This window comes from Gobius niger (assembly GCF_951799975.1).
Source record: "Gobius niger genome assembly, chromosome: 12".
NCBI classification, from domain to species: domain Eukaryota; kingdom Metazoa; phylum Chordata; class Actinopteri; order Gobiiformes; family Gobiidae; genus Gobius; species Gobius niger.
Genome location: NC_136863.1, coordinates 19,389,374 through 19,415,666, shown reverse-complemented (window position 1 = coordinate 19,415,666; position 26,293 = coordinate 19,389,374). Strand labels below are relative to the sequence as shown.

General features: G+C 40.7%; 1 protein-coding gene across 1 annotated transcript; it reads left to right on the top strand.

Moving 5' to 3' along the window:
- Positions 1 to 9,878: 9,878 nt before the first annotated feature.
- On the top strand, positions 9,879 to 25,839 carry pard6a (par-6 family cell polarity regulator alpha). Its single transcript, XM_079567183.1, has 6 exons — positions 9,879 to 10,277; positions 11,873 to 12,095; positions 22,485 to 22,774; positions 23,583 to 23,708; positions 24,065 to 24,264; positions 24,946 to 25,839. The coding sequence occupies exons 1-6, from the start codon at positions 10,194 to 10,196 to the stop codon at positions 25,265 to 25,267; spliced, it is 1,245 nt and encodes a 414-aa protein (XP_079423309.1). The 5' UTR covers positions 9,879 to 10,193; the 3' UTR covers positions 25,268 to 25,839.
- The last annotated feature ends 454 nt before the right edge of the window (positions 25,840 to 26,293 follow it).

The window sequence follows — 26,293 nt, the reverse complement described above, 5'->3', positions numbered from 1 at the left end:
ATGTTCTGAATATGTTTATGCAGTTTAATGATTCTCCACTTGTGGGTCGACTTGTGTCGCAGAACCGTTTTTTATTAGTCAGGGTCTAACATTTAACTTGATCATGAACTTTTGAACTGATTGTTGTGTTTAAGTATGTTTAGGGTCCTCTGTTTGAGACAGAAGTTCTAATAAAAGTACTGTAAACTGACAGACCTCACAGTACAGAACAGAGTAGTGTATCCTTTCTGAAGAAGACACACACATATTAGATGCATATTGCATGAGTTTTAAACTTTTCGTTTGATATACTTGAGTGAGCTCTAATTTACCAGCCGTAGGCAAAGCCATTTTATGTAAAATGTGTTTGTCCACATTTCGTTCACAGAATAACATATACCCACAATTATCAGACAACCAAAGCACCGTCTGTCGTACATCGCAGGAGATCATTCACTAGAAACTAAATTTTGTGTTCCCTGAACACTGCAAGCCAAAGCTGAAATTGTTTTAAGTGAAGCTTTAATCCATTTAGTGTGGCATTAATAAGCAGTATTTTAATGAGTCTGTTTGGTCGTGCTGTGCACGCACTGTGACTAACAGCCATAATGGTGCTCTCCCGGGGTCATTAGACAGCAAACCAGGCTTAAGTATATATTAACATAATATTTTATGAAAACAAAACACAGAAAATGCCAACGGTTTATGGTTTCATTATCGCATAATGATGCCTCCTGGTGACTCTGTGAGTGACTCGCACTGAAGTTACAGTCACTGAAAAACTAAATGTGTGAACACAGCGGTTGTTACGAGCTGGTACAATTTTCAGATGAGAAAAAGACGAATCACATGAAAACTTGATGAAAAGTTCACAAGTTCACACATCCAGCTTCACATGGCTTATCTGGAATAAGATCCAACTCAAAACAATACAGAATGTATTGTATCAAATCTATAATGAATAAATGAATGGTTTATTTTGGTTGATTAATGCATTTAAATCAATACAATTTCCAAGCAGTAACGATAACAAAAAATATTCAACCAAAAAAGGAATAGGCTGAAGCAATGTTTATTTATTTATGTTTTATTTATGTCTATCCTTGTTCAAACCAGATAACTGACACTGAATCAGCTTATCACATTAAAACTATACATGATCAAATAAAAATAATAATCACCTATTTATTAAAAAATATTTTTATACATGCTTGAGGTAATCGCGTATAGTCTTCTGCTATGGTTAGAGAAGTTCACTGTTTGAATTCATCTTTCAGTCCATTTCATAGCTTAACACCCTCAACCTTCACATTGGTGCTTACTTTACTTTGACATTTTCAAATATAAATAGACCCTGATTTAAAGAAACTCTAAATAGAATTAGGAATGTTATTGTTTTTAACCCTGTGAACGATTTCTAGCACTTTGATGTTGACAATATCCAAGTTTTATTTTGAATAAATACATGATTAGCCAAAATAATTAACAATCCTTATAGCCCTTTTTTGTAATTTTAATAAAGAATCTATGAATGTCTTATCTTTGCACAATATGACAGATGGGACATAACTAATAATGATCCCTGATGTTGCGACCACATAACGACGTTGCTGACAGAAGAACTGACACGTTGTAATTACAGACTGGTGGTCAAGCTGGAATAACACACTGCCACGCACTTTGTTTGTTTTTTTAACAGATGGCAGCAAAAATCCCTCTTCTGAGAAGAAATTGTCATGTTTTTTGGCTTCTTTTGTTGTTCATATTCCATTAAACACAGCCTTTGGAAAATGCGAAAGCAGATTTCTCCAATTTAGCAAACTGCTGCTCGTTCCAATCATAAGTTGTTGTGTTTTTTTTAGTTTTTTTTCTGTTTGGAGGCTGCAAAACACCATGGAACTATGTGTTATGTTCACAACATGCCTGCGCTTGAAAAGTTGAGAGAAGCAATCTAAACCAAAATAACAAAAAAACACTAGAAAATGACCACAGATTTGGATTCTACTTTTTCTTATTAAAAACAACTACATAATGTCTGCTTGGATTATGAGATAGACCTTTCCGAAGCACGTTAGAGCAGTGGTTTTCAAGTGGTGGGCCGGGACCCGAAAGGTTCCAGTGGGTGGTGTGTGCTGGTGACGAAGAGATTCTAAATGTCGAACTCTTAAACTACCAAGTATTAATCACAGTTAAAGAGCATTTGTCTACAATTTGTCTAAATGTTTATCAACTGAGAAATCAGAAAAAAGCCCTATATGTTCAAATCAGTTCATGGATTATGATTAACACTTCACTGGTTTATTAGGCATGGACATTCATAATAATATAATAAGCAGCTTAATACATTTATAAGCACATTATTAATGGCCTATTAATTACCCATGCTTATTAATACCTATTAATACCTTATTCATACTTAAAGGCCCTATACCGTATTTTTTGATTGCAAACAACATACCCATCATTGTCTGAATATATTTGTAGCAACCAAATTCTTTACAGAGACATGTTTATAGGCACTGTTCAGGGTCACTTTCACAAAAATGCTAGAAAAATAGCCTGAAAGTTCATTAATGTCATACAAATGTTTGATCATTTGATGCACAGTGTTTTCCTCACAAATGTTTGAGTTTGCAATATACTTAAAGGTACACTGCGTAACATTCTGGACTATACTGTTGCCATCAGTACAAAACATGCTAATGACCAGCTCTACACAGAAAATGCAGTGAGAAATCAAAGAATGGATTTGGATGGGAACCTAACCTACATTTCTAAAAAAAAATCTACTGACTTTAGTCGACATCTCCAAGGAAACGAGCTGGAGACGTACCCACTCCCGGTAAAGTTATGTCATCTCTTAGGCGAGCTGAGCTGCTCACAGCAAAATCACATGTTTGTTCGAGGTATTTTTCAATGCTGAAAATATCTGTCATAAAATAAATGTAATGTATTTCAATTTAATTTTTTGGGTAAAATTCTACACGGTGTGGCTTTAAGAAGGACGAATACATTTCATTCCATTTCTCGAAAGTAAAATCAGATATAGCTCCTTTAACGAGCACCCCTTGATATAAAGCGTTACCGTCCAGTATGTTATGGCAATGGGACTCCCCATTGCAGAGTGGTGCGTCCCAATGCTGTACAGCACAGTAATAGTGTGTTAGTAATAACGTGGCACTGGGAATGGCATATGTGTTATTTTCACAACATGCCCGCGCTTGAAAGGTTGAGAGAAGCTAAACCATTACACCTAAAACTAACCTGGCAATCATGGCTATTACAAACACAGGACATACAAGTCATTTTATTTTATTTTAAAATCTATGACTAATTCTACCTACAGCCCCAACCCAGCAGCCTAAAGAGCAAAATGCATTATCTCTCTCAACCCCCACTGTAACTGAACGCATTTTCTCCAGTTCGGCTTTACCCAAATCTAAAAACATCCCACAGCCTACTTGCCAGTGCAACACCTCATTTGAAATCTAAGACCTGCAACACTGATGTAAGAGTTTTCCCCGTGTTCCCGTGCGTTGCTGCTGCATTGTCACCACTGTTCTGGTCACGTTTTTGTTGCTTTTTTCACCCCCATTTACGTCTTGTTTTTCATCTCTATTTAGATTTGGGTAATGCCTGGATACCTGGGTAATAACTGTATGACATGTGCATATACAGTGCAAAAGTTGAGGGCTGAAAAGTCTAACACTACATTTACGCTTCTGTATAAACATCAGCTTGAACAAGAAATGAATGCTTTGGTCACATGCAGTTACAGCTACAGGATCAGACTGACCTGGTGATTAAAAAGCCCCCAGTTTCATCAGCTTGATTTGTGAGATTTATAAAATGAATAAACTTTTAAGTAGAAAAGGATACAGGAAAAATTTGCGACTAAAACATCTTTTCTGGAGTTCGCCGGGAACTAATTGGGCAGAAGCTTGGGTTGTTTTGGAAGTGTGGCCAAAGCCTAATTAGTCTGCTACTCTCAAAGTGTTAACCCCTTTGCTCCTCTGCTTGCCCCGGTCCCTCCGCACCAGGCCTCCCCTCAGGAGGGCCGCCTCTAATAAATTGCGGGGGGACAGAAAATGAAAAAGTCATTTAGTTGCACATTTTGACCATCAATCAGGGCACATTCACTTTGGTATGTTACACAAGCTCCTCTGAGTCAACGCGCTGTAAACCATTCTATTTATGCAGCTCTGGTGAATCACTTGAGGCAAAACCGCCCGACTGAAGGCATTTCTGTTGAACCATGGTTTACAACTACACACACACACACACACACACACGCACGCACGCACACACTGACAGACGCTCCGATATGGCGAGGGGGCTCTTGATATTTGAAATGTCATGTTTCTACAAATGTTTTACTCAGAACAACTACAATATTTGCGGCTCAAGAGCGAATGCCCTTTTGAATTACATGAACGGTGTGAACATGATGGTTTTTTAAAGAACACGCAGGCACCAATGATCTCGATTAGCTCTGCAGCACCAACAATTCATAATCCCTGTAAAAGCTGCATTTTGACCACGTTCCACAAAAGTGTAAATAAAAAATGCTTTTAAACATGTGCAAAATAATCAAAAAGGCCACAGCATCTACCTGTCTATCCAAGATCACAGGAATTGCATTGGATAAAACCAGATGTGTTGTTTCAAGTGTTATTCATAGAGTTTGGTCTCAAAATCAAAATCTACTCTAATGTAACAATGCATTCAGTGGGAAGTGCCAGAAGCTCAGTCTTCAAAGCCTTAAAATGGATGGATTTGAGCAGTGAAATGAACTGAGTTATGCAAGAGCAGGACCCAGGTGAAGAGGGTCTGTTTGCCCCTCTTTATGTCTTTCTCTCACATTCCTTCCACTAAGGCGCACAAGCATTCAAAACAAATGGAAGTCAAGTCACCGAATACACATAGATTTGACTACAGCAACATGTCTATTTAAACTAAACACAGACATTGTTTAAATTACAAATGCACATGCCGTTGTAAGTGCTCCATTCTGAAGTCCCTGATCAACTTCAAACTTGTGAAAACAGAGTTGCATTTACCTGCCTTTGTAGTTTATTGCAGTTCTCTCCACTGTGGCTGTGCCGGTGGGTGATAGTTCCTGATGCAGCTGCTCTGTCAGGTGAGAGGGATGCTGCCCACTGAGGTGTACTCTACAATCCTGCGCAGCAAGTCTGTCAAGAGCCACAGTCTGCTCCACACTGAGGGAAGGAGCGTCTGCACCTTCACAATAAGAGCACACAAGATTACAGCCAGTTATACCACGAGAGTCTTACAGAGTGAACACTGTACTATAAATCTATAACAGTCTTCAGCAAATGCACTTGGGGAAAATTAATGATGAGTTACATCTAAATAAAAAAATAAAAAAAACTACTACAACAGCTTCAAGAAGTTCTAACATTATAGTTTCCTTGCTGAAAACGATGCATAATTTAGTAAACGCTCAAAAGCACTGACAAATGCACTTCAGTTAACATACACGGCCCGGTTTAGTTGAGGAAACATACAAAGCACAAAAAGAAACGTATTCTCAGACTTGATGGGCAATGAGCGTGCTGAGAAAATGTTGGTGCAAGTCTGACCTCCAGCGGCCGATATGAAAATTACACTATGAAAAATTACACTATGACTCGCTTATTTAATCTGTTGTCGGAAACGTGGAAGGCTGCTAAGTGACTTTAATGTAAAGACAGACACTGAGCTGACTTATGCACAGTCGAGCTATTTGCAATATAATTGGTGGCACAACGTTTAGGAGATGAACGAGCATTTATAAAACATCCGAAACTTAAAGATCAAACTTTGGAAACTTACAAATCTCGCGCGAATCCAGAATTGGAACCCTCTTTCACATTTTAAAATGCGCTGGACAGACTTTTAATATTGGAAGGCTCAGAAAACTTTGATGGCAGGTTATAATTCAACCTTTAAATATTGTATGTGTGTTTTTAGGCTTTTGCTGCCTTCATGTGCTCTGGTAAAGATGATCCTTTCCAGTTGTGAAGAGGAAATTAGTGTATAATAATAAAAATGTATAATAATAATAATAATAATAATAATAATAATAATAATAATGATAATAATAATTTATTTTTTTACAAGACGGTAAGTATAAAAAAGATACTATATTAAAACTAGCTAAATGCAGAGTGTCAGCTTCATAACAATCAAAGGTCATCTCATCGGGAAGTCGGGCATCCAAATGATTACCCAGTTTCCCAGTGGAAAATAGAGGTGGCGTTCATGTGCAATTCTCCTCTCCACAAGATAAGATAAGATAAACCTTTATTGATCTCACAAAGGAGAAATTCACTTGTTACAGTCGGCGTTACTTCACAGTCTTATTGCAGTCTGACAGCAGTGAGGATGAAGGCTTTGCGGTAGCGCTCCGTCCTGCACTGAGGGTGTCTCAGTCTGCCACTGAGAGAGCTGTTCAGCTCTTCTACAGTCCCGTGCAGTGGGTGGGAGGTGTTGTCCATGATGGAGGTGAGCTTGGCTAACACCCTCCTGTCCCTCACCTCCTCCACAGAGTCCAGGGGGCCCCAGGACGGAGCTGGCCCTCCTGACCAGCTTGTTTAGTCTGTTCTTGTCCCGCTCTGTGCTGCCCGGGGCCCAGCACACGGCAGCGTAGTGGAGAGCAGAGGCCACCACAGAGTCATAAAAAGTCCTGCTCACTCCGAACGACCTCAGTCTCCTCAGAAGGTGGAGGCGACTTTGGCCCTTCTTGTACAGGGAGTTGGTGTTGTGGGACCAGTCCAGTTTATTGTTGAGGTGAACACCCAGGTACTTGAAACTGTCCACCTCCTCAATGTCCTCCCCCTGGATGTTCAGCGGTGTGTGCGGTAGTGGCTTCCTTGTGAAGTCGATCACCATCTCCTTTGTCTTACTGATGTGGTATTTACCATAATAACGAGACCACATGACGGCAGCATTAAAGGGGCTAGACGCAAGTTGTCATTTTATGCTCATTACTGCCACCTCAGGTCTTACACGTAACTGCAGTCTCTATATTAAGCTCGCGCATGACAGCACTTCTCACACGAAGTAACAACTTTTTGAGTGACAGTGCAGGATTTCAGAGGCAGTTGTGATGAACAGGTCTGAGCTCATTCTACACATTAAGACATTGTTGGAACATGGAGGGGGGGAGGAAAATACATAATTTTTAACATTTTTAACCTCCGTATAGTCCCTGTAAGGAAGAACAGCTGCGCCACATGGAAGATAGTCGTAGCGCTTGAAGCTTGCGCTGTTCTTGCACCAGGCACACAATTTGCCCCTATGTATTTCTAATCGAGTCAATGTTTCCTGATTGTTTCTTCATTTTTAAACTCGTATAGTCCCTTTAATGATCCTTCACCTTGTTCTCATAAAAGGTGAACTAATGTGTAATTGAACTGCAATTTTCATTACGGCCACTGAGTGTCAGCGTTGCACCAACTATCTTCTTCCTCAGGCTGGTCTTTCTGCACAGATGATGGTACGTTTGTATACACTATTGGATTGTTTCTGCTTTAATTTGTTTTATTAGTATTTATTTATTGCATTCATGCATTTTTATGTTGCCTAATGCCTATTTACACTCTATTCATTTATTTATAGAGTGTGACTTGTTTTTCCTGTTTTTCATTGTATTATTTCCAAACACGGACTGGTCCAGTTAATTGAGAAATGTTATATTGACGTATTGTACGAGCTGTTTGTTGCACCCTGGAACTGTCTTGATTAATTTGTTAATTGATTAATTATTGTAGAAATAAAGTAGTGGAGTGGTACTTTCTCTAACAAAAAAACAAAACAAATAAACCACATTTACAACATACCATGATAATTGATTCAGTTTGTATTTTTGAGCAAAGTGAAACTATTCTCTCCTGAAAGCGGTCACTTAATGTTTGACTGATTAACTTCAGGTATGCGCCTCCATAAAGTGTGCGGGCCGAACGACTGACTGACTCACTCATCTCTCATTTGACGAGGATGACGGTGTGTAAGAGCCGCCCTGTATTGTTAGACCAGGCCCAGAAAAAAAAAAGTAAACCTTGAGAGATATCCAAACCTGTTGTTCTGCCTGTGCACACCTGTCACGCCCAAACACATGAAAGGGCTCCCTGACTAGAGGCCAAAAATACCAGGCATACATAAGCTGCTCCGTCTATCGCACCTTGCACAGAGAGCCTGGCTTGTGACTCACACCCCTAAATAAAGGCAGCCTCACAAAGCTCTTTCAGATTGACATATCATGGTATATGCAGCGACCATGCACACAAACGACACTATATTAGCCACAATACAGTTTTACATGAGGCTCAAAACAGGATGATCAGTTGTTTTGGATCCAAATGACTATTTTGAGTGTACAGAAGTTTGGGAAATGGACCAAAAATAACTTTGTAGATGATTTTTCCCCAGTCATGATCGATCCATGAGAAAAGTATCCCAGAACTAGTCTATTGGATCTTTGACTTACTCCACACCAGTCTACTGATGGTAGTGGGTGTGTTGGTATACTACTTTATGTGCACTATAAGTAGTAATAAGTAATTAAACGGACAAAGGAACGTGACAAATCACCTGGAAGGCTTTACATAGCTGACATTCTTGTTCATTGAGACATTTCCCCCTTGCACTCTCCAACCATTCCTCTCCTGTCTCCCTCACTATATGGTGTGTGTGTAGGCAGGGTGCTACTGTGGGCTGCTGCTTGAACTGGTCTGAAAAGTGACATTTTAGAGAGCCTTGTCATCCTTGAGCTGCTATAATTTCTATTTCTATTTGAAGAGTTCATTTGCAAAAGCAGATATCTCCGTTTTGAATTTTTTTAAAAATCGTTTTGGATATTTGTTATTGCACGCAACAGATGCCACTTATGAAGCTAAAGTTGTGTGAATTTAATTAAGAACAAGTGACTTAATATTTTTATGGCACTGAAACAATTCTGGTAATGAAAAACACTGCAATGTAAAGAGAAATGTTGAAGCATACGTTGAGTTTTTTCAATGGCACTTATCTGTTTTTGCAAATGAACTCTTCATTTTAAAACCATACTCGTTGTTCAGTCACAGCCATACTGAGTTAAAAAGTAACTTCATGAATGATGCCAACATTTGATCTACAGCTTGATCATGGTGTGATAATTCACCACAATCTTTGACTGAGTGCACTGTTGGAGTGAGTTTCAGTGCCTACCATTCTGATTTTGAGAAGTTACTTGGAAGTGAGGGGAAAGCTGACAGACAGAACGCTGAAAGCACACAGATGGACATTCTTAGTTTGATGTTTTTCTTCCAGTGGAATGTTTCTTATCTGGGAGGATTACATGTTTTTGGTAATTGGACCCTTTACATAAGCAGGAATCTGTCTCTCTCTCTCACACACACACACACACACACACACAGAAAACGGTCCCGGGACGGGCTGGTACAGTACTGATGATGTGAACAGGACGGCTCACTAAGACACTGGGAGGATGGGCTACTTCTCTCACATTAGGGAGGGTAGTCCTATCACTTTGGATTCCAGTCAAAGACACAAAATCCCCTGAACTTCATGTGTGTTTGTTTGTTTGTTAATTTTTAAGACTAAATGTTGTGTGAACAAATCAATAACCTGATCAGTGCATCATAGGCATTTCATTAGTCATGTATTTTGAATGGTGTTTTTGTTGATGGTTAGCCTATAATAAATACCCCTTGTTACTGCATTTGCACACACATTTGGCCTATGCAGCAATAGTTAGTGTGCATGCTTTACAGGCCTATAGCAAGTCTCAATTAAAGCACAGCCAAGTGCACTCTTTGTGAAGTCGCTCCAGTAATGACAGACCTGCTGTGCAGACGTCACTGTTTGTCCGTGAGGACTCGCACACAGTAGTATCGCCTGTGACAGCGTCCCACACGCTGCTGTGAGGCGGGCAGACTGAGCGGACTGGATTTACCGGACTCCACCTGTCGCGGACGCTGCGTGCGCGCGCTCGTGCCATAAGCGCAGTCTCGCTGACGGAGCCAGTGCTGCACCTGGATGTTTCACCGAGGGATTCAGCGGATCAACACCGTGTCAGTCCCCGCTGCTGTTCGCCTGTGTTTCGGTTATCCTTCGTGAGCTGATCCCGCAGCTCGAGGAGGGGACGGGGGGCACAGAGAGCCCACTGCGGCGGCTGTTGTTCTCCGCAGTGTCGGAGCCAAGCGGCCAACATGAGCACCATGTCCAGACAGCAGCAGCAGCCGTACCGGCCGCCCGTCCGGGTACACGACAGCCTGGTGGAGGTCAAAAGCAAAGTGAGTGTGCGCCTCCTCTGTCCCCACATTTGTCCTGTCGTAGACGGTCTGATCCAGAGCCCCCGCGGGCGCTGTTGTTGTTGGAGGAGCGGCTGGAGCAGAGCTAGCTCCTGCTCCTGCTGCTGCTCCTGCTCTGCTGCTGCTGCTGCTGCTGTAAACAGGGGGAATAAGGTGTACGTTTCATTACTAGACAGCATTAAAGATGCTACTCTGGCAAAGCTAACTCATTATGGTTGTGTCGTATCTACACGGCCTGTAGCGTTAAAGTGACACTGTGTACGCGCTCGACTCTCAGTTCACATTACGTATTTTCTGATGTGAAAGTGGCTGATGTGTGTGGATGGGATGACGGAATTCGGACAGGGGAATGCTTTCTGCTGCACATGTAGTTACAGGCTGCAGGATCCACTGTCGTAAATGGTCAATTGGCACTTTTTTCCACTGGTTTAACAAATTGTGTAAAACATTGTAGGATCACAACCATTGTGATGAGCGTCCATTGCTGCTGCACAGATGTTGATGACCACAGGCTGTTTAATGCAGCTCACTGGCTCTTTATTCACTGTATAATAGCCAGGATTTCCATCCCCCAAACACAGCCATGGCTCGTTTGTGTAGCTGGTTGTTTTATTCTTGTTTATTTAGCTAAATGTGCTGGAGGGGGAGCTGGTGGGGGGGCAAACATCAAAGCATGTGTAGCAAAATAAAACGGAAAACTTAGTGCCATGTTTCGGCCAGCAGAGCAAACTAACAGAACAGCTTAATGGAGGGACTTGATTTGCATCTGTCATTGAAACTGAAGAGGATGCATACATGGATAACAGGTTACCAAACAGAAACCTCTCGTTTTATGGGTTTTTCTTTTTCAGTGTCCCTCATTGACCTGTGTACAAGAATTCTCTCTTGATGTGAGACAAAACAACTGCGCTTCTCTTGTAATGAAGATTATTGCAAATAGAGTAAAAGGAGATTAATTATTTTATCTCCCATAATTTGTTTGGTTCAAGTAGGAGGCTAGGGGCTATGGCTAACCTGATAAGGGTTTTTAAAGGTGCATTATGGAACTTTTTATGTGTGGGGGGAAAATGTCATGACCCAGCGGCTGTATGGGTGGTGAGCCTGGCACGTTTACTTTCCATCAGAGACGCCTATATGTAATATAATAATGTAACATCATTGTTTTTAGACTTTCTGGTAGGTTTTCACTGCTGACTCACCAGAAAAGCCTCCAAACAATTGATCCTGGAGGCCCCATGCCAACCACCAGTCACAAAAAACTCAATTATGCTCAAATATCAATTTGTTTTCTCATAAAAAAGTTACGATGCACTTTTAACAAGGCTGCTAAATGCAAACTGTTGTCTGATACTTCCTGAACTAGCTCCAGTTCTAATAAATACCAGCAACACCTATTAATTAAAATGTTGTGGTTTGCAAACACACGTCGGAAGAATTTATAATGTCATATTTCAAATCCCTTTAGATAAAACTATTGCTCTTGATCTGTAAACATTGGCATCTCTTTTATCTAACCCCACATGTGTTCTACAAAGCAAAGGAGTCTCTAAAATGACTGTGTTCTTTCCGGTTGATAGTTCGATGCAGAATATCGGCGGTTTGCCCTAAAGAGAGACGGACCCGGAGGCTTCCAGGAGTTTTACCGACTGCTCCAAACCATTCACCGCATCCCGGGTGTGGACGTCCTGCTGGGGTACGCCGATGTGCACGGAGACCTCCTCCCAATCAACAACGATGACAACTTCCACAAGGCAGTCTCCTCGGCCAATCCTCTGCTTCGGATCATCATAAGCAAGAAAGGTGAGGACACTTGTAGACGCACACGGGCACTTTTCTCAACAAACAGTGTACGACTCCACAGAGGCTGGTACTTTTGGTTTTGTCTTTGTTTGAAATGCCCCGTTTGACAAGGTGAATGGAGTGTATACTTGGATCGTGCATAATTCATGATGCAATGATGGTAATCTGCTCAGAGGGCTTCTATTGTAGTTTGGCTTCAGACACAGTTTAATCTGATCAACGCAGTAGCGGAGGAGGTGGTACGGGAGCTGACCAAAATCAGGCCGTGTCCTGTATCCGCACAGTAGGCAGCATTTGGGCCAGGAGTATGAAGAAGCACTTCTAAGGCAACTTGGATGTTTCATTTTATTTTACTGAATTGACTTGAGTCGACTAATAGGAAATAAATGTCAGACATGAAGGACTGGCTAAGAGCGAAATATGACCTGGGATTAAAACCATGATTACTTAATGATTCTCCGCAGCGTACACCGTACAGCAATAGTGATGTGTGAAATCATTATTATTGGATATTATCTGGTGTCTCGTATTTATGTAAAATCAAAAAGAAAGAAAAACTTGTATTAGAAAAAGGTATTTGACAATGGTGAAGTGTCAACATTGCTACTAATACAGCATTAGGAAATCAAAGCCTCATGTTTACTGTGAAGAATAATCATAATGGACAATACTGGTTATTGAGAACCTCTTTTAATTTATTTTAGTTTTTTAGTGATAATTTCTTTATTATTTGTGGTTATCATACATTTTTACAATTTCCATTTACAATATTTGGGGTTTTTCTTTTCTTTTTTTTCACCACTCTGCCCACTGACCTGGAGAGAGAGAGAGAGAGAAAGAGAGAGTGAGAGGAGAGGAAAAAGAAAGGAAAGGAAAGAAAGGATAAATGAATAGAAACAGAAAAAGGGGATATACCAGACTATAGATGTTTACAAAACAAAACAACAAAACAAAAAATGTATAAAAAGAAAAAGAAATATAGAAGTAAAAGAAATAAAAAATCAAAACTAAAAACAATGACAACCATGATAACATCTACAACAATAATATTGATGATAACATATTGAGCAAAGATAACAGCGACAATATTCACTCTTCTTATCATAGTACAATATCAGCAATAATAATTATCAGAACCTCTTTTATTATCTGAAACCCTTCAAAATTCCATATTGATCGTGCTTTACAACATCTGGTTCTTAGTGAGCCACAGTCAGCAAGGCGAGCACTTCAATATGTCCGAGTCTGTATGTGCTGTTATTTTGGGTATTTTCCTTGTACATTGGCCTCACCTGACCATCTGGACACAACATGACAGAAATATGGTCGACTGCTGTGAAAGTAAGTGGGCATAGCTGATGCAGGACCCCACTTAGCCTGACCCACTTCAAACTCATTTTTTTGTTGGGATTCATTACAATCAAGTGAGCTCAAAAATGCTTCAGCTCGTAAGGCCGTTTTTTTTTTTTAATATTTCCTGGCTTCTACAGTCACTGCTAACCCTCACCCTGCTGCGATCATAATAAGACTGTAGTGAGATATGACCCTAAATGCCATTTCACCTGTTCAGGCTGAAACACAATGCTTAATTTTTGGCCCAGCAGTAGTTATGTCTGTTTTATTTGGCTGCGTTGTCTCCTCTATCCTTATTAAACCCCTGTTGCGTCCCCTGCTGTGTCTGCTGTGTCTGTTGTGTGTGTCCTGTGCAAAACAGCAGTGAGACAGTGATCCGGAGAGAGTGATCACTGCCCATCTGCTGCTGCTGTGAGCCATTAACCCCTCAAAGAGATTAACTTACTCCCAAAGACTCCATCACACCGTTGACTTTGTTCCTGAATACCAGCAGGTTTTAACTTGTTTCCCAGAGGAGCAAGAAACAACAGAATCCAATACAGACAAATTCAGTATTAACGTATGTCCTTCTTCTGAAATATAGCATATATAGCCATTAAAGTAGGACTGCTCATCTGAATCCTCCAGCTAATCAATTATTGAAACAGTAGTCAACCAATTTAGTAATACATTTTTTTCCTCATCTGGATCCATATACATCAGAGCATGCCATAGAGCAGGAATCTGGTGCAATTAGATGTTTTAGGATTATTGTTCATCTCAAAATGGGATGAAATGTAAGATATGTGTAAGTTCATGTATAAGCTGCTCTGAATTACCATAATGTCATGTAACGGCTAAAGCTACATGTCACAGAAACTAGTCAACCTGATTATGTGCACACGTTACATGGGAGGTCCCAGTGATGTTACATAAGAAGAAGTGATCCTGTCCTGAGTCGGTGGGATGTTGTGGACACAGCTACACAGGAGAAAATCAAATATTTATATGCAAAAGGAATAGACGGCACTGGTGCAGATCCCACATAAACTACCGCAATAAACATATTGGGGCAAAGCTCAGACGAGCCTGAAATCAAGTTAATTAAAACAATCGTCTGCATAACACGCACGTATGTAAATATACTGTGGAAATAAATAGAATCTGAGACTGAATATTATGTGTCTTTTCTTGCAGTCGCTTTGTTGTAATTGGAAATATAAAATAAACAAAGCATGAACGTAGCTGCTCATACTGTAAGGACCGCACAATTTTGGCTAAATATCTAATTGCAATATATCTTCAACAAACATTACAGTTTGGGTCATGATTTATGTTAGTGTTCGTCCATTGTGCATATTTTTGCCTGGAGAATGAACATTTGAGTTATTAAAAATCAAGCAAAATTAATTTTTACAATACAATATATAAAAATGTATAGTCTTCTGTAGGACTGTCACGATAATTATTGTTTCGACTTATCGTTCAATAAATAACAGAATAACCGATACATTTTGGGCTCAATAATTATCGTCTGTACATTTATTAGTGTTTTTACCTGTTTTTTTCTTTGTAAATTAGATTTTTAACTGAAGCAAAAAGGTTACACTATATTTCATGGTTAAAGATATGATTAAGCACTTTTAGAACAAAGTTTTACTGTCATTTATGCTTTAGAGTTGACAGTATCTAGTATCGTTAGAGGCAATAATATCGTTTATCGCGATATTTTCCTGCCTCAATATATCGATATTCAAATTTGTTATCGTGACAGGCCTAATCTTCTGTTTGTTTTCGTTTTGTCCCATCCTCTGTGAGTGTGTGTGTGGTTGATCACCGACCGCTGTTTTGAATTGTGAGAACACCGTGCGTTTCAGTCTTGCCAGAACAGATCCTCTTCCATCATAACCCGTTCCAGATTACATTTGTGTTTCCGAGACACAACGTTGCCTTCACGTTCTATTTTTGTGGCGCCCGGGTAGGTGGGTTAATACCTCTCAGCTTGAGCGGAAGTGTCCTATATTTGGGGTTTCGCCTGTATCTTCCAACTCGCGGTGGACCTGCGCTCGGACCGGGCCATATGGCAGTCCCTCCGGCTCCAGATGGTGCCCGCTGTGAGGTCATTTTATTGTGTTTTTTTTTAAAAGCTTCGATCTCATGCACCGGGAGAGCGCCCAGGCTAATATGATCATGCACAAGTTCATATTCATTATAGATTTATGACCAGAGTGAATGATTTTTCCCACAGTGACCATAGGGCTGCCATTTTTTAACCCTTTTGGACAGGCTGGAAACAAAAACTTGACAAAATGGCAACAAAAAGCAGTGAAAACACAACAGAAAAAAGTAAAAATAAACAATGAAAAACTTGAAAGCTTCTCGACTGGAGAGCTTGGCCAGTTCTACGCCTGATTTGAAAGCTAAGACCTGCAAATCTAATCGTGACTTTTTTTTGTCACGTTTTTGTTTTGTTTTCCTGAGGTTTTATTGTTGTGTTTTTGTTGCTTTTTCCATCACATTTTGTCACTTTATGGTTGTGTTTTTATCCAGTTTTTTGTCACTCTTTTGTGGCTTTCATGGTGCTTTTTCATCACTCTTTAGTCCTGCTTCTGTCACTTTTTAACTGTTTTATTGTTGCTTTTCCGGTCACTCTTTTGCCGCTTTTTTGTTGCAGTTTCTTCCTCGTTCTTGCCGCTATTATGACATTTTTTTTCCAAGAAGCTTATAGATCTGGGTAAAGCTGAAGTGGATAAAATGCTCTCGCTTACTGTGGGGGTTAACATGTTGTTAATACCATCTTATGTTGCTTCTTTATCCAACTAATTACAACAACAACTAATTACAACAACAGTAGTAAATAAAGCAAAAGCAATATGTCTATTTGGTGTTTTGGGCATGTTTTCGTTTTACCAGACTCTGGAATCTGCACCGTATCTCTTTCTCCATGTCTCATCTTATCTTATGTGCTGATAACGCGTCTCTTTAAATTCCCCCCTGCTGTATAGTGGCAGCATGTTAAGCAGGCCTTGCTACTTGACTGCATTCATTCAATAGCTTTGGTCCTTAGAAAGCATCAGTGGGCAGCAGCGAGGTGCTCAGAAATGTCTGTGCCTTCGGGCCTGTGTCTACTTTAGTCCCTTCAGTTCTGAGCACGCCACATATTTCCATGGGCTTTTAGAGCGGGCACTATTGCGGCCAGTTTCTTCTCTCCCGCTTTAGTTGTTATTCACATTGCGCTGACTGTGTGGAGTGGGCCCTGGACTTGTACATGTTGATAACCGAGTGGCGGAGGAATGCAGCAGGAATGCGGCTGGTCGGGTCCGTGTCTGCGGCACTGCTTTCGCTCCACCTGTAGTTTAGTTTGTGAGTTTTTGTGCAAATATTATGGCCCCGTGTCCCTCAAACAATGGCTGGATTGTTGAACAGTACACCTTGTACGCTCATATCAGAGAGAACACTTGACTACTCATCTGTCGAGAAGGGATTGATTGACAAGTGGATTGTAGATTACGGAAGAGAATTTGTTTGCCCGGAGGAGCAATAAAGAACAAACCGTCGTATTCTCTCAACTGCAAATCAACTCTGCTGTGACGAAGAGAGTAAACAACAGAGAAGGCTCATATTAAAAGCATTTCATAACAGCAAATACGATTTAGTTCAGGCATCACCAACCCTATGCCCACGGGAACCCAGGTGCCTTTTGGGGCTTTTTCTGCCCTCGGGACTTGCTCTAAAAAATAAAACTGTTTTCTTTCTTGCAATCCGCTTCCTAGAATATTTCTGTTTTTGTGATGCAGTATTTGTTTATAAATGTATTGTATTTAATCGTGCCCTCTGGACATGTTAACGCTCTTGAAATAAGACTAAAAGGGCTTGGCGGCTTCTGATTTAGCTGTATCCGTATGAGCATTGTGGATAAACAGATGTGAGGAGGGAAGGGCACACTGTACCCGTCCTGGAATGTCATCTGTCTGAGGCAAAACACCAAATGTTCTGCTTTGCTTTTTCAAGAAATTTGCACAACTTTTAGCAAAATACTCGACCTTATCCAGCGTCATTCGAGGCAGCCAGCAGGAAATGCTGCACTGAAGGTTACTGTCTCTCATCAGGATGTAGACCAGTGATTCTCAACTGGTGGGTCTGGACACAAAAGTGGGTCACAGGACCATTTTTAGTGGGTCTGGATTCTATACCAGGGACATTTTGTTTTCAATTTTAAAAATGAATCCAATCCACTTTATTTATATAGCACAACAAAAACTTTCCAAAGCGCTGCACAAAAGATCATAAAAAAACAATATAGCTTCTTAGCTCCACCACTATAAGTATATAAAACATTAACCTCTCAAGTACATTTTCTTCAGGTCATCTTTACCCAAATCTAAAAGCTTCTCGACTGGAGCTTACAGCCTATAGGCCAGAGTCATGCCTCTTTTGAAAGCTAAGACCCACAAAACTGATCTAATATTATATATCTAATATTAAGTTTTGGTGCCTTTTTGTCACTTTTTTTGTTGCCTGTTTTTGTTGCTTTTTTTTTGCGTTTTCTTCCTCATTTACGTTTTTCAAGAAGTTTTTGGATTTGGGCCAAGTTGAACTGGAGAAAATGGGCTCGGTTCAGGCGGGTTAAATAGCAGAAAACTGCAATTAAAAGCAATATATAGAAATGAAATAAAAAACCTTAAAAAATAAACAGAAGTAAAACAATAACACTTTTACATAAACATACAACCGATGTTTGTGTTGTTTCTATCATCATTTCAATACAATATTTTATATGACAAATTACAATTTGTTGCCCGTCTCGCCCTTTAATCCGGCCCTCAAAACATGACCAAGTCCGATATGCATTGCCTCCCTACTGCACCAATGTTTTCACTGACATTAAGAAAGATAATGCATAACTGCTGTGGTGTTGTTGTTGCTCTTTTAATGTGTTTAAGCCAGGGGTGTCAAACTCATTGTGGGTCGCGGGCCGAAATTGAGCTCCCACGGCGGGTCGCAGGCCACATATAATAGAGAAAATGTTTCCAATAAATTAATAATAATGAGCTGTGATTTGGTCAAAGACTTGACTGTAGCTTCATTAATAACGTCTTACACTTTTATTGCACTTTACAAGCCTGTGTCACAAGTTCCTCAGGGCTACATAGTCATTATTCATTAACTCCACACTCCACACAAGTTGTATTTGAAGCCACAGCTGCCCTGGGGCAGACTATCCATTTACCACGTGGTTATATAGTGTGTTGTTCATATCCGGAGCTCTTATTATGTCAGTGCCCTCTGTTGGACACGTGTGGAACTCTTTCCTTTTTTTTAAAAGTAATGCTCCCTAGTGGCAAGAATGAGCAATATAGTTATTCTTTAAAAAATCATAACTCTGCACAGGAATGGGCTAGAGATTAAATCATCCGGCCCGAGGGTAAATTATCCGAGCCCACGGGCCGTATGAATGTATGTAACCTATTAATGAATAATTGTTGCTAACTATCTATCTATCATTTTGTGTCCTCATGAGTAACTCTGTAGTCATAATGGTGATTCACATTGACAGACACATTACAAATGCTTCTATGTTACACTTCCTGCTTCCTTTCCTGTTGCTCAGCACCATCGTTATCAATGCTAAAACATCTCTATTCACACTATGTTGCCATGCAGTTTGCGGCAGTGAAATATTACATTATCCAAATACTTCCTGTTGAGCACAACTCTTTTTAGGACGGGCCCAGTCAGTGATGTCACAGCAGGTGTTTTCTTTGGCCCGACTGACACACGACACACACTATTCAGATCTCGGCTGGCACATGCTGCAGCTCTGCTAGTGACTGACTGCTTTGTTTAGCACGGTCTTCATAGCAACAGGACAACAACACGCCATGCAGAGAGTTCATGTTGCCCTGGACAGGTCCAGCAGACCAAAGAAACAAAGAGAAAAAAAAAAAAGTTTTGTTATCTGTCATATAATGCATGTGGCGTTCATTTTGAAGTGGCGGGCGGGTCAGAACTCTGTGATTGAATATTCCTTTATACATATCAAATGTTTTGACCAGGTTTGTGGTGTATATCTCTGTGATGACTTTTGCCATCAACCTGAAAAGTGTCATAATATCTTCTATGTCGGCACAGATAAACTAAGGTGGAATTATCTCCTCACACCTGTGCTAAATGGAATAATTCAGTCATACAAACGCGATTGTTGTCAGAAGAAACCATAAAGATGAACTTTATATTTGTTTGTGGACCCACTCACTCTCCCAATCATTGATCGGGTTCAACGTTAAACAATTACATCATTTATGACTTAATACTTGATGTAAAACATTAAGTTAGACTTGAAGTAAATTTAAAGTGCATATGACACATTAGACACAATTTTTGCTAAAACGTAGTTAGCATAGTTATATTTAAGATTTAACAAGACTGTACTTAGCTTTCTTTAGTTTGGCCATTTTTGTGATGTTTATAGTTTCACTTCCTTTTTGGACACTGACAGGAAGTGACATAGATGAAGGTAAACAGTTCTAAACTGTTGCCGCACAACCATGTTAAAGCAGTAAACCACAATTGCAACTCTGCTGCCTATGGGTCGGAGCCACCAAGGCACAATGATGGAATCACGGCAAAGCTATCTGTGGGCTAGCGCCACTAGCCCACAGATAGTGGTTAGCGCTCGTGCTTCACAGCTAGAAGGTCCGGGTTCGATTCCCACCAGGGATGAGGATGTGTGGAGTTTGCATGTTCTCCCCGTGTCTGCGTAGGTTACCTCCGGGTACTCCGGTTTCCCCTACCACTAATGTACAATAGGCCAGGATGTATGAGAGTGTGTTTGAGAGTGCACATGGGGGACGACGGATGGAAATTAGCCCAAGGCTGCAATCCGGTGTGGCATGTTCATTAACTTCCACTGTCCCGACCAAATAAACCATTAAATAAATAAATAAAATTAGTTTGAGTGAAAACAATTATCTCCATTGTGTAATTAGATGTACAATATCCCTCTCTCCCTTTGTCTTTTCTATCAGTGTAGTATTTACACTCACGGACAACTAATGAGTAAAAAACCTCAACATGCTACGACACCTGCAGTGGCACTTATGGCCTCTAGGGGCATGAGTTACTTAGTTCTGCTTTAAGACAATTGGAAATGATATGGATTGTTACCTTCTTGAATGAAAATAACTTTTCTACCTTCTTCATTAAAATTGCTGCTTCATTGAAATAAAATTATAATTATGCAACTAATGAACTTGCAACTGATGTGATCCATCTAAATAGGTTTTAATGCTTTTTAAAATATGATTTGTCATATGCACTTTAAGTTAAGGGCCTCACTTGTCATTTTGCAAAAGTGCAACAGAGTTGTGTAGATCAGTGGCTCCAGCCGATCTGTGATTCGAACCCTGCACCATGTTGATATTTTTATACGCCATGGTTTCTCATTGAATGTATTTATTTGTGCCATTGTATCTCCAAATCCACCAGTGGGACACATGGCAGATACATAATTCATACAAAAAAGTATATACTTCTCTTCTTTATCTATTGCATTATTGATCATACAGTTCTCACAGCAGCAGAGCTCTGAGTGACAGCTTCTGAAACTCTGTGGACCTTCTCATGTTTCTCAAAGGGCGTCTCAGATGAAACAGTCGCCCTGTGGATGTGGTTTTAGCAGGATTATACGCTGGTGATGAAATCTGTGTGTCTTTAATCAGTCTTGACCTCACACATGGCTCACTCCAGCACAGACTCCACAAACAATCCCTCGTATTAATCTTTAATCACCCAGAGTCTTTAGACCTGCTTAGGATCAACTCCACTGAACAAAAGAACTTTCTCTGACCACAACCGTGACGCAACAGCAGCGAGGTACTTCTGATTGGCCATTAACTGTGAGCCCTAGAGGGAAATCCAGACTAAACAGGAATGAATCGATTCAAACACGATAGAGTTGTTTTGACTTTGTTTCCCATTCATTTTTATTCATGATTGTTAAGTATATGGATAAATGCAGCTGTGAAGAAAGGTTGTTGGCTTGAAAAGTTGTTTTGTCATCAGGAATAGGTTACTTTTCAGTTGAGTTGAACTTTAACATTGTTTTTTAGGGATTAGGTCCTTAAATGTTACCTTGTTAATCTTGTGGCTACTTTGACCCTTTGTTCATTTATACTGACAGAGAAGACTTTGTGTTTCATCTGTATAGGCCTTTTCATTATATACATTTTCTTTTTCTTTCTTTTTTTCACATTCTATTTTTTCTCTCTCTCTTTTTTCTCTTTTTTAATTTTATTTGTAAAGATCAAATGAGTATATGCATACATATCTCAACAGAAATTCTTTCCTTTATGCAAATTTTAGGGGGACCTATCACAGAATACTCATTGGCCCGTAAGGGAGCATGGGGTAAGTTGAGCCAGTGGGTCAGTTGAACCACCCTTATATTTTGAAAAGAAAACATTTGTATTTTTATGTGAGATTATAGATTTAATCTTTACAGAATTTGAAAAAATGTTATTCATGAATTTTTGACCTGATCACAAAACCGATCGACACAAACAAACAAAAACATGGAGGTCATTTTTTCTTTTTTCTGATGTTGGTCATTTTGCAAATTTTACGGCAAACTGAGCTGCCTCTGCTCCATAAGAAACAATGAAAAAATGACAAACTACAGAACATTTTAATGTACATTTCTATAGTTTTTGCTTTGTTTATTGGTGGTTCTAGAAAACTAGCAAACATTTTTCACAGACAAACATTTGCTAAAAACGATTCAAAAGCACACAGAAAGGAGTATATCTAACATGCTTGAGTGTCTTTTGGACACTCAAGCATGTTAGATGTTTGGACGCTTTTATGTGAACACTAACTCCAGCATTTTACATTATAAAATCTACATGGTTCATTCATTATCATTGAATGTACCCAAATTCCCAGAATACTTAGCATTTAGACCACACAGCCCCGAGCTACTACTCAATATTTAAAGAATGGAGAATGTATGAATGGAGAACACTTATTAATTGCACTTGTCTTCTTGTGTCTCTCCAGAGGACGAGCCGGTCGTGTTCGGTACCAACTCCCTGCAGAGGCGTAAGAAGGGCCTGGGTCTGACCGGACTGAGGACCACCGGCTCTGCGTCCGCTCACTCCAGGAGCAAACAGGCGCTGCTCATCGGGATGCCCCAGAACTTCAGACAGATCTCCTCCATCATCGACGTGGACATCCTGCCGGAGACGCACCGCCGAGTCCGACTGCACAAGCACGGCACCCACAAACCCCTGGGCTTCTACATCCGGGATGGGGTCAGCGTGCGGGTCACACCGCAGGGCGTCGAAAAGGTCATACATGTATTTATGTTCCATGACACGAGCTTTGCTTTTGTGGGCTCAGACTGACGCATTTGCTCTCAACCCTACTTAAAGGGGCTAGATGCAAGTTAGCCATTTTATACTCACTACTGCCACCTCAGGTCTTATGTGTAACTGCAACTTCTTTATTAAGCTCGTGCATGACGGCACTTCGGACCCGAATTAACACCTTTTTGAGTGACAGTGCAGGATCTTAGAGGCAGTTGTGGTGAACAGGTCTGAGCTCATTCTACACATTAGGACATTGTTGGAACATGTAGGGGGAGGAAAATACTTAATTTTGACATTTAAACTCTGTATAGTCCCTTTAAAGTCCTACATTTATAATAGAGTATAATAATAACAGAGGTATACAGGGGAATTAATGTTTAACTACAATATTTTAAGCAACAGTATACCATTTGAATTCCTTTAATCCAATCACGGTGAGGGGATGGGGGCGTCCATCCCGTACTCCTGTTTGTGAGATGGATCGATTAATTAATCAGTTTGCTTGTTTGCTCGCGTCAGTTTCTATGATTTACTTCATTTAAGAAATAAGGTCACAAAACGTTCAAGAAAATGAATGCCAGAACTGTTATTGATTTCTTTTTCATCATTTTACGACGATAAACTGCTTTTGTCCAACCATTCATTTCATTGATCCATCCGAGAGTGAGATTGATCACTTCTGTCGCAAATCACAAAGCAGGCCACTTACACAGCCCTAGCTAATAACACGAGACACACAAAAACAGATTTTCACACTATCTTGATGATCGTTTCTCCCGTTCTGCAGGTCCCGGGAGTTTTCATCTCGCGTTTGGTGAGAGGGGGCCTGGCAGAAAGCACAGGACTGCTAGGAGTCAATGACGAAATCCTAGAGGTCAACGGCATCGATGTAGCAGGAAAATCACTGGACCAGGTAATCACTGCTTTATATGCAACTTGTATATGAAGGTACTAAGTAGCAGCGCAGGGTCTCTGTCAAAGAGCGTTTCTTATCCTGTATTAAATGGTTTCACGCTTATGAAGATGGGTCTACATTACACAATAAGGTTTTAATATATACAGAACAACATGTATAGCGTCAAGTACATCTATACATTTCTATCTAAAGTATAAGTAAATATCATAAAAAACAAGGGAAAAAAGTAGTTGCCTGCAAAATGGTTTATTAATTTATATACCACCTGTACGTTTGAAATATGCCTTAAAAGCTTTATTCACATGAGCTGTGAGGAATCCGCATTGCCACATAGTTATGGTGTCGTCCTGCAGGTAACAGACATGATGGTAGCCAACAGCCACAACCTCATCGTGACGGTGAAGCCGGCGAATCAGAGGAACAACGTGGTGCATCGCGGCAGCAAGACCTCGATGGGAAACTCGGGGTCTGTGGGCTCAGCTGGATCCACGGGCTCCGCCCTGTCACATGACTCTCCAAGCCCCGCCTCCCAAAGCAACCCCATCACGGCAAGGTACAGTTTACTGCAGCAGTAGAACGAGGGCGAGGGGAAGCCTCAGAGTGAGACGATAAGGCAATACTTCAAATTCCTTCAAAGAAAATGTCTCTGTTCACTCGGCTTTTCCCTTTGGTGTGTTACGCATCTGCTTCTTATCAATCTTTTTGTCAATCTTCTTTACATTTTCAGGGGCCATTCCCTTGATTTTAAGGGTACTTTCAGCTTGTCATGGCTGAATTAACAATACTCAGTCTGTGCGCAAAGGATCTCAAGCAGCCACACATTATATATTAGGTTTACACAAAAACACAATGTGCAAGTCATGTGTTCACAATATTCAGGAGTTATTAAATACTGTGCAATCCTAATGATAGTAATTTACAATGAATTTACTTGACTATTTTACTGAAAAAAGCATCTGTAATGGCAGTATACCCTAAGCATACTGACACTGTGGCTACTAAAATGACTGGTTCCCAGACACGTGTTCCACTGGATATAAACTCCAGTATCCACATCCACATGTGACATTCAAGAAGAATTGTCCCCAATTGAGCGGCCCCTGGTTACATCAGACCACGGCTTATATAGGCCCAGGTAGGAAAAAGAGACATAGTGCCACATAGGGGGTAAAATAACAGTTACAAATCATAAATGGCTCCTACAGCATCTGACCTGTGCCGTGTTTGTCCACAGCAACAGTATTGTGGAAGGAGACAGTGAGGAGGAGGACGACGAAGACCGAGACCTCATTTTGGAGAACGACCTCTTGCCATATCAGCCCCAACACGTGGCCAACAGCAACAACCTGAACCTGAGCCGGGACTCTGCTGCCAACGGCCGGCTCAACAATAACACGGGAGCCCGGGGCCTCCCCCAGAGCGTCTCCTTACCCAGCGGCATCGGGGCGTCCCTCAACAACAGTGGCGCGCTGTTGACTAACCATAACCAAAACCCCCCCAGCACTGCATCCTCCAGTCAGGACATGAGAGAGGACGGCAACATCATCACTTTGTAGCTACGGCAGAACTGAGACAATGGTAACGGGACTGTGAGCGCGAACACTATCCCACAGAGGGGTGAAACAGACTTTAGCTTTTTTCAAAATACTCACTTTTTTGGGGTCGACGAGGACAGAATTGCCTTTCTTGCGACGACCCACTTTAGGGGGTACAACTTAAAATAGTATGGCATTAAAATTGAAAACAGTGTATGACATATCTTTGCCCGAAGACCACTGGAAGAACAGGGTCTCCTTTGACTTTTGCAGATGGGATTTGTCATTTTGGTCGAGAAAACTCTTAAAACACGGATTGACTTGTCTGTAGAAATGGTTTAGTGACAGTAGGTATAATTGCCATTTTGAAACAATCATACTGAAGTTTTATTTCACGCTAGTCATAGTCACAATCAGTATGTATTTGATGTTCAGTGCAAATATAATGATCTTGTTAATGCATAAGGTTAGGTCATTTAAGCAAATTTACAAACAATGTAGTAGAATGAAGGCCTACTCAAAACGTATAGTGTAATGCTGGGAGCTCACTATAGGGGTTTAGAAACTTGATTGAATTCAAACCATGCAACAAAGAGACAAACATCAATATACGCACACCACATGAGGTACACGAGGTTCAATTAGCATTCAACAATATGAGCCTTATTTGTGTTGTGACGTTGAAAATCTACAATATATGGCGTTCATTTCTGGTTCAACCGCAGACCAAAATGCCAAGCGAAGGCGTCCCCTGCCTAATGAAAGTCAACGGGGATCTTGTGGACAGTGGGCGTGTCTCCGGCCGGACTCTTGCACAAGCCATACGATAATCTGATGTCATTGTACAGAGACCGCGCCATCTCCATCAGACTTCATTAACCCTGGGACTCGGGGAGGAGCGACCTCCAGGGGCCACCCAAGGCCGACAAGTGCTCTCTCGTCGATATCACAATGCCTTTATAGACGATACATACAATGGAAGACTTTGACTTGCGGAGAAGTGTGTGTGCTGGAGAGGTTATCATTTGCAATAATCATACACAGCAA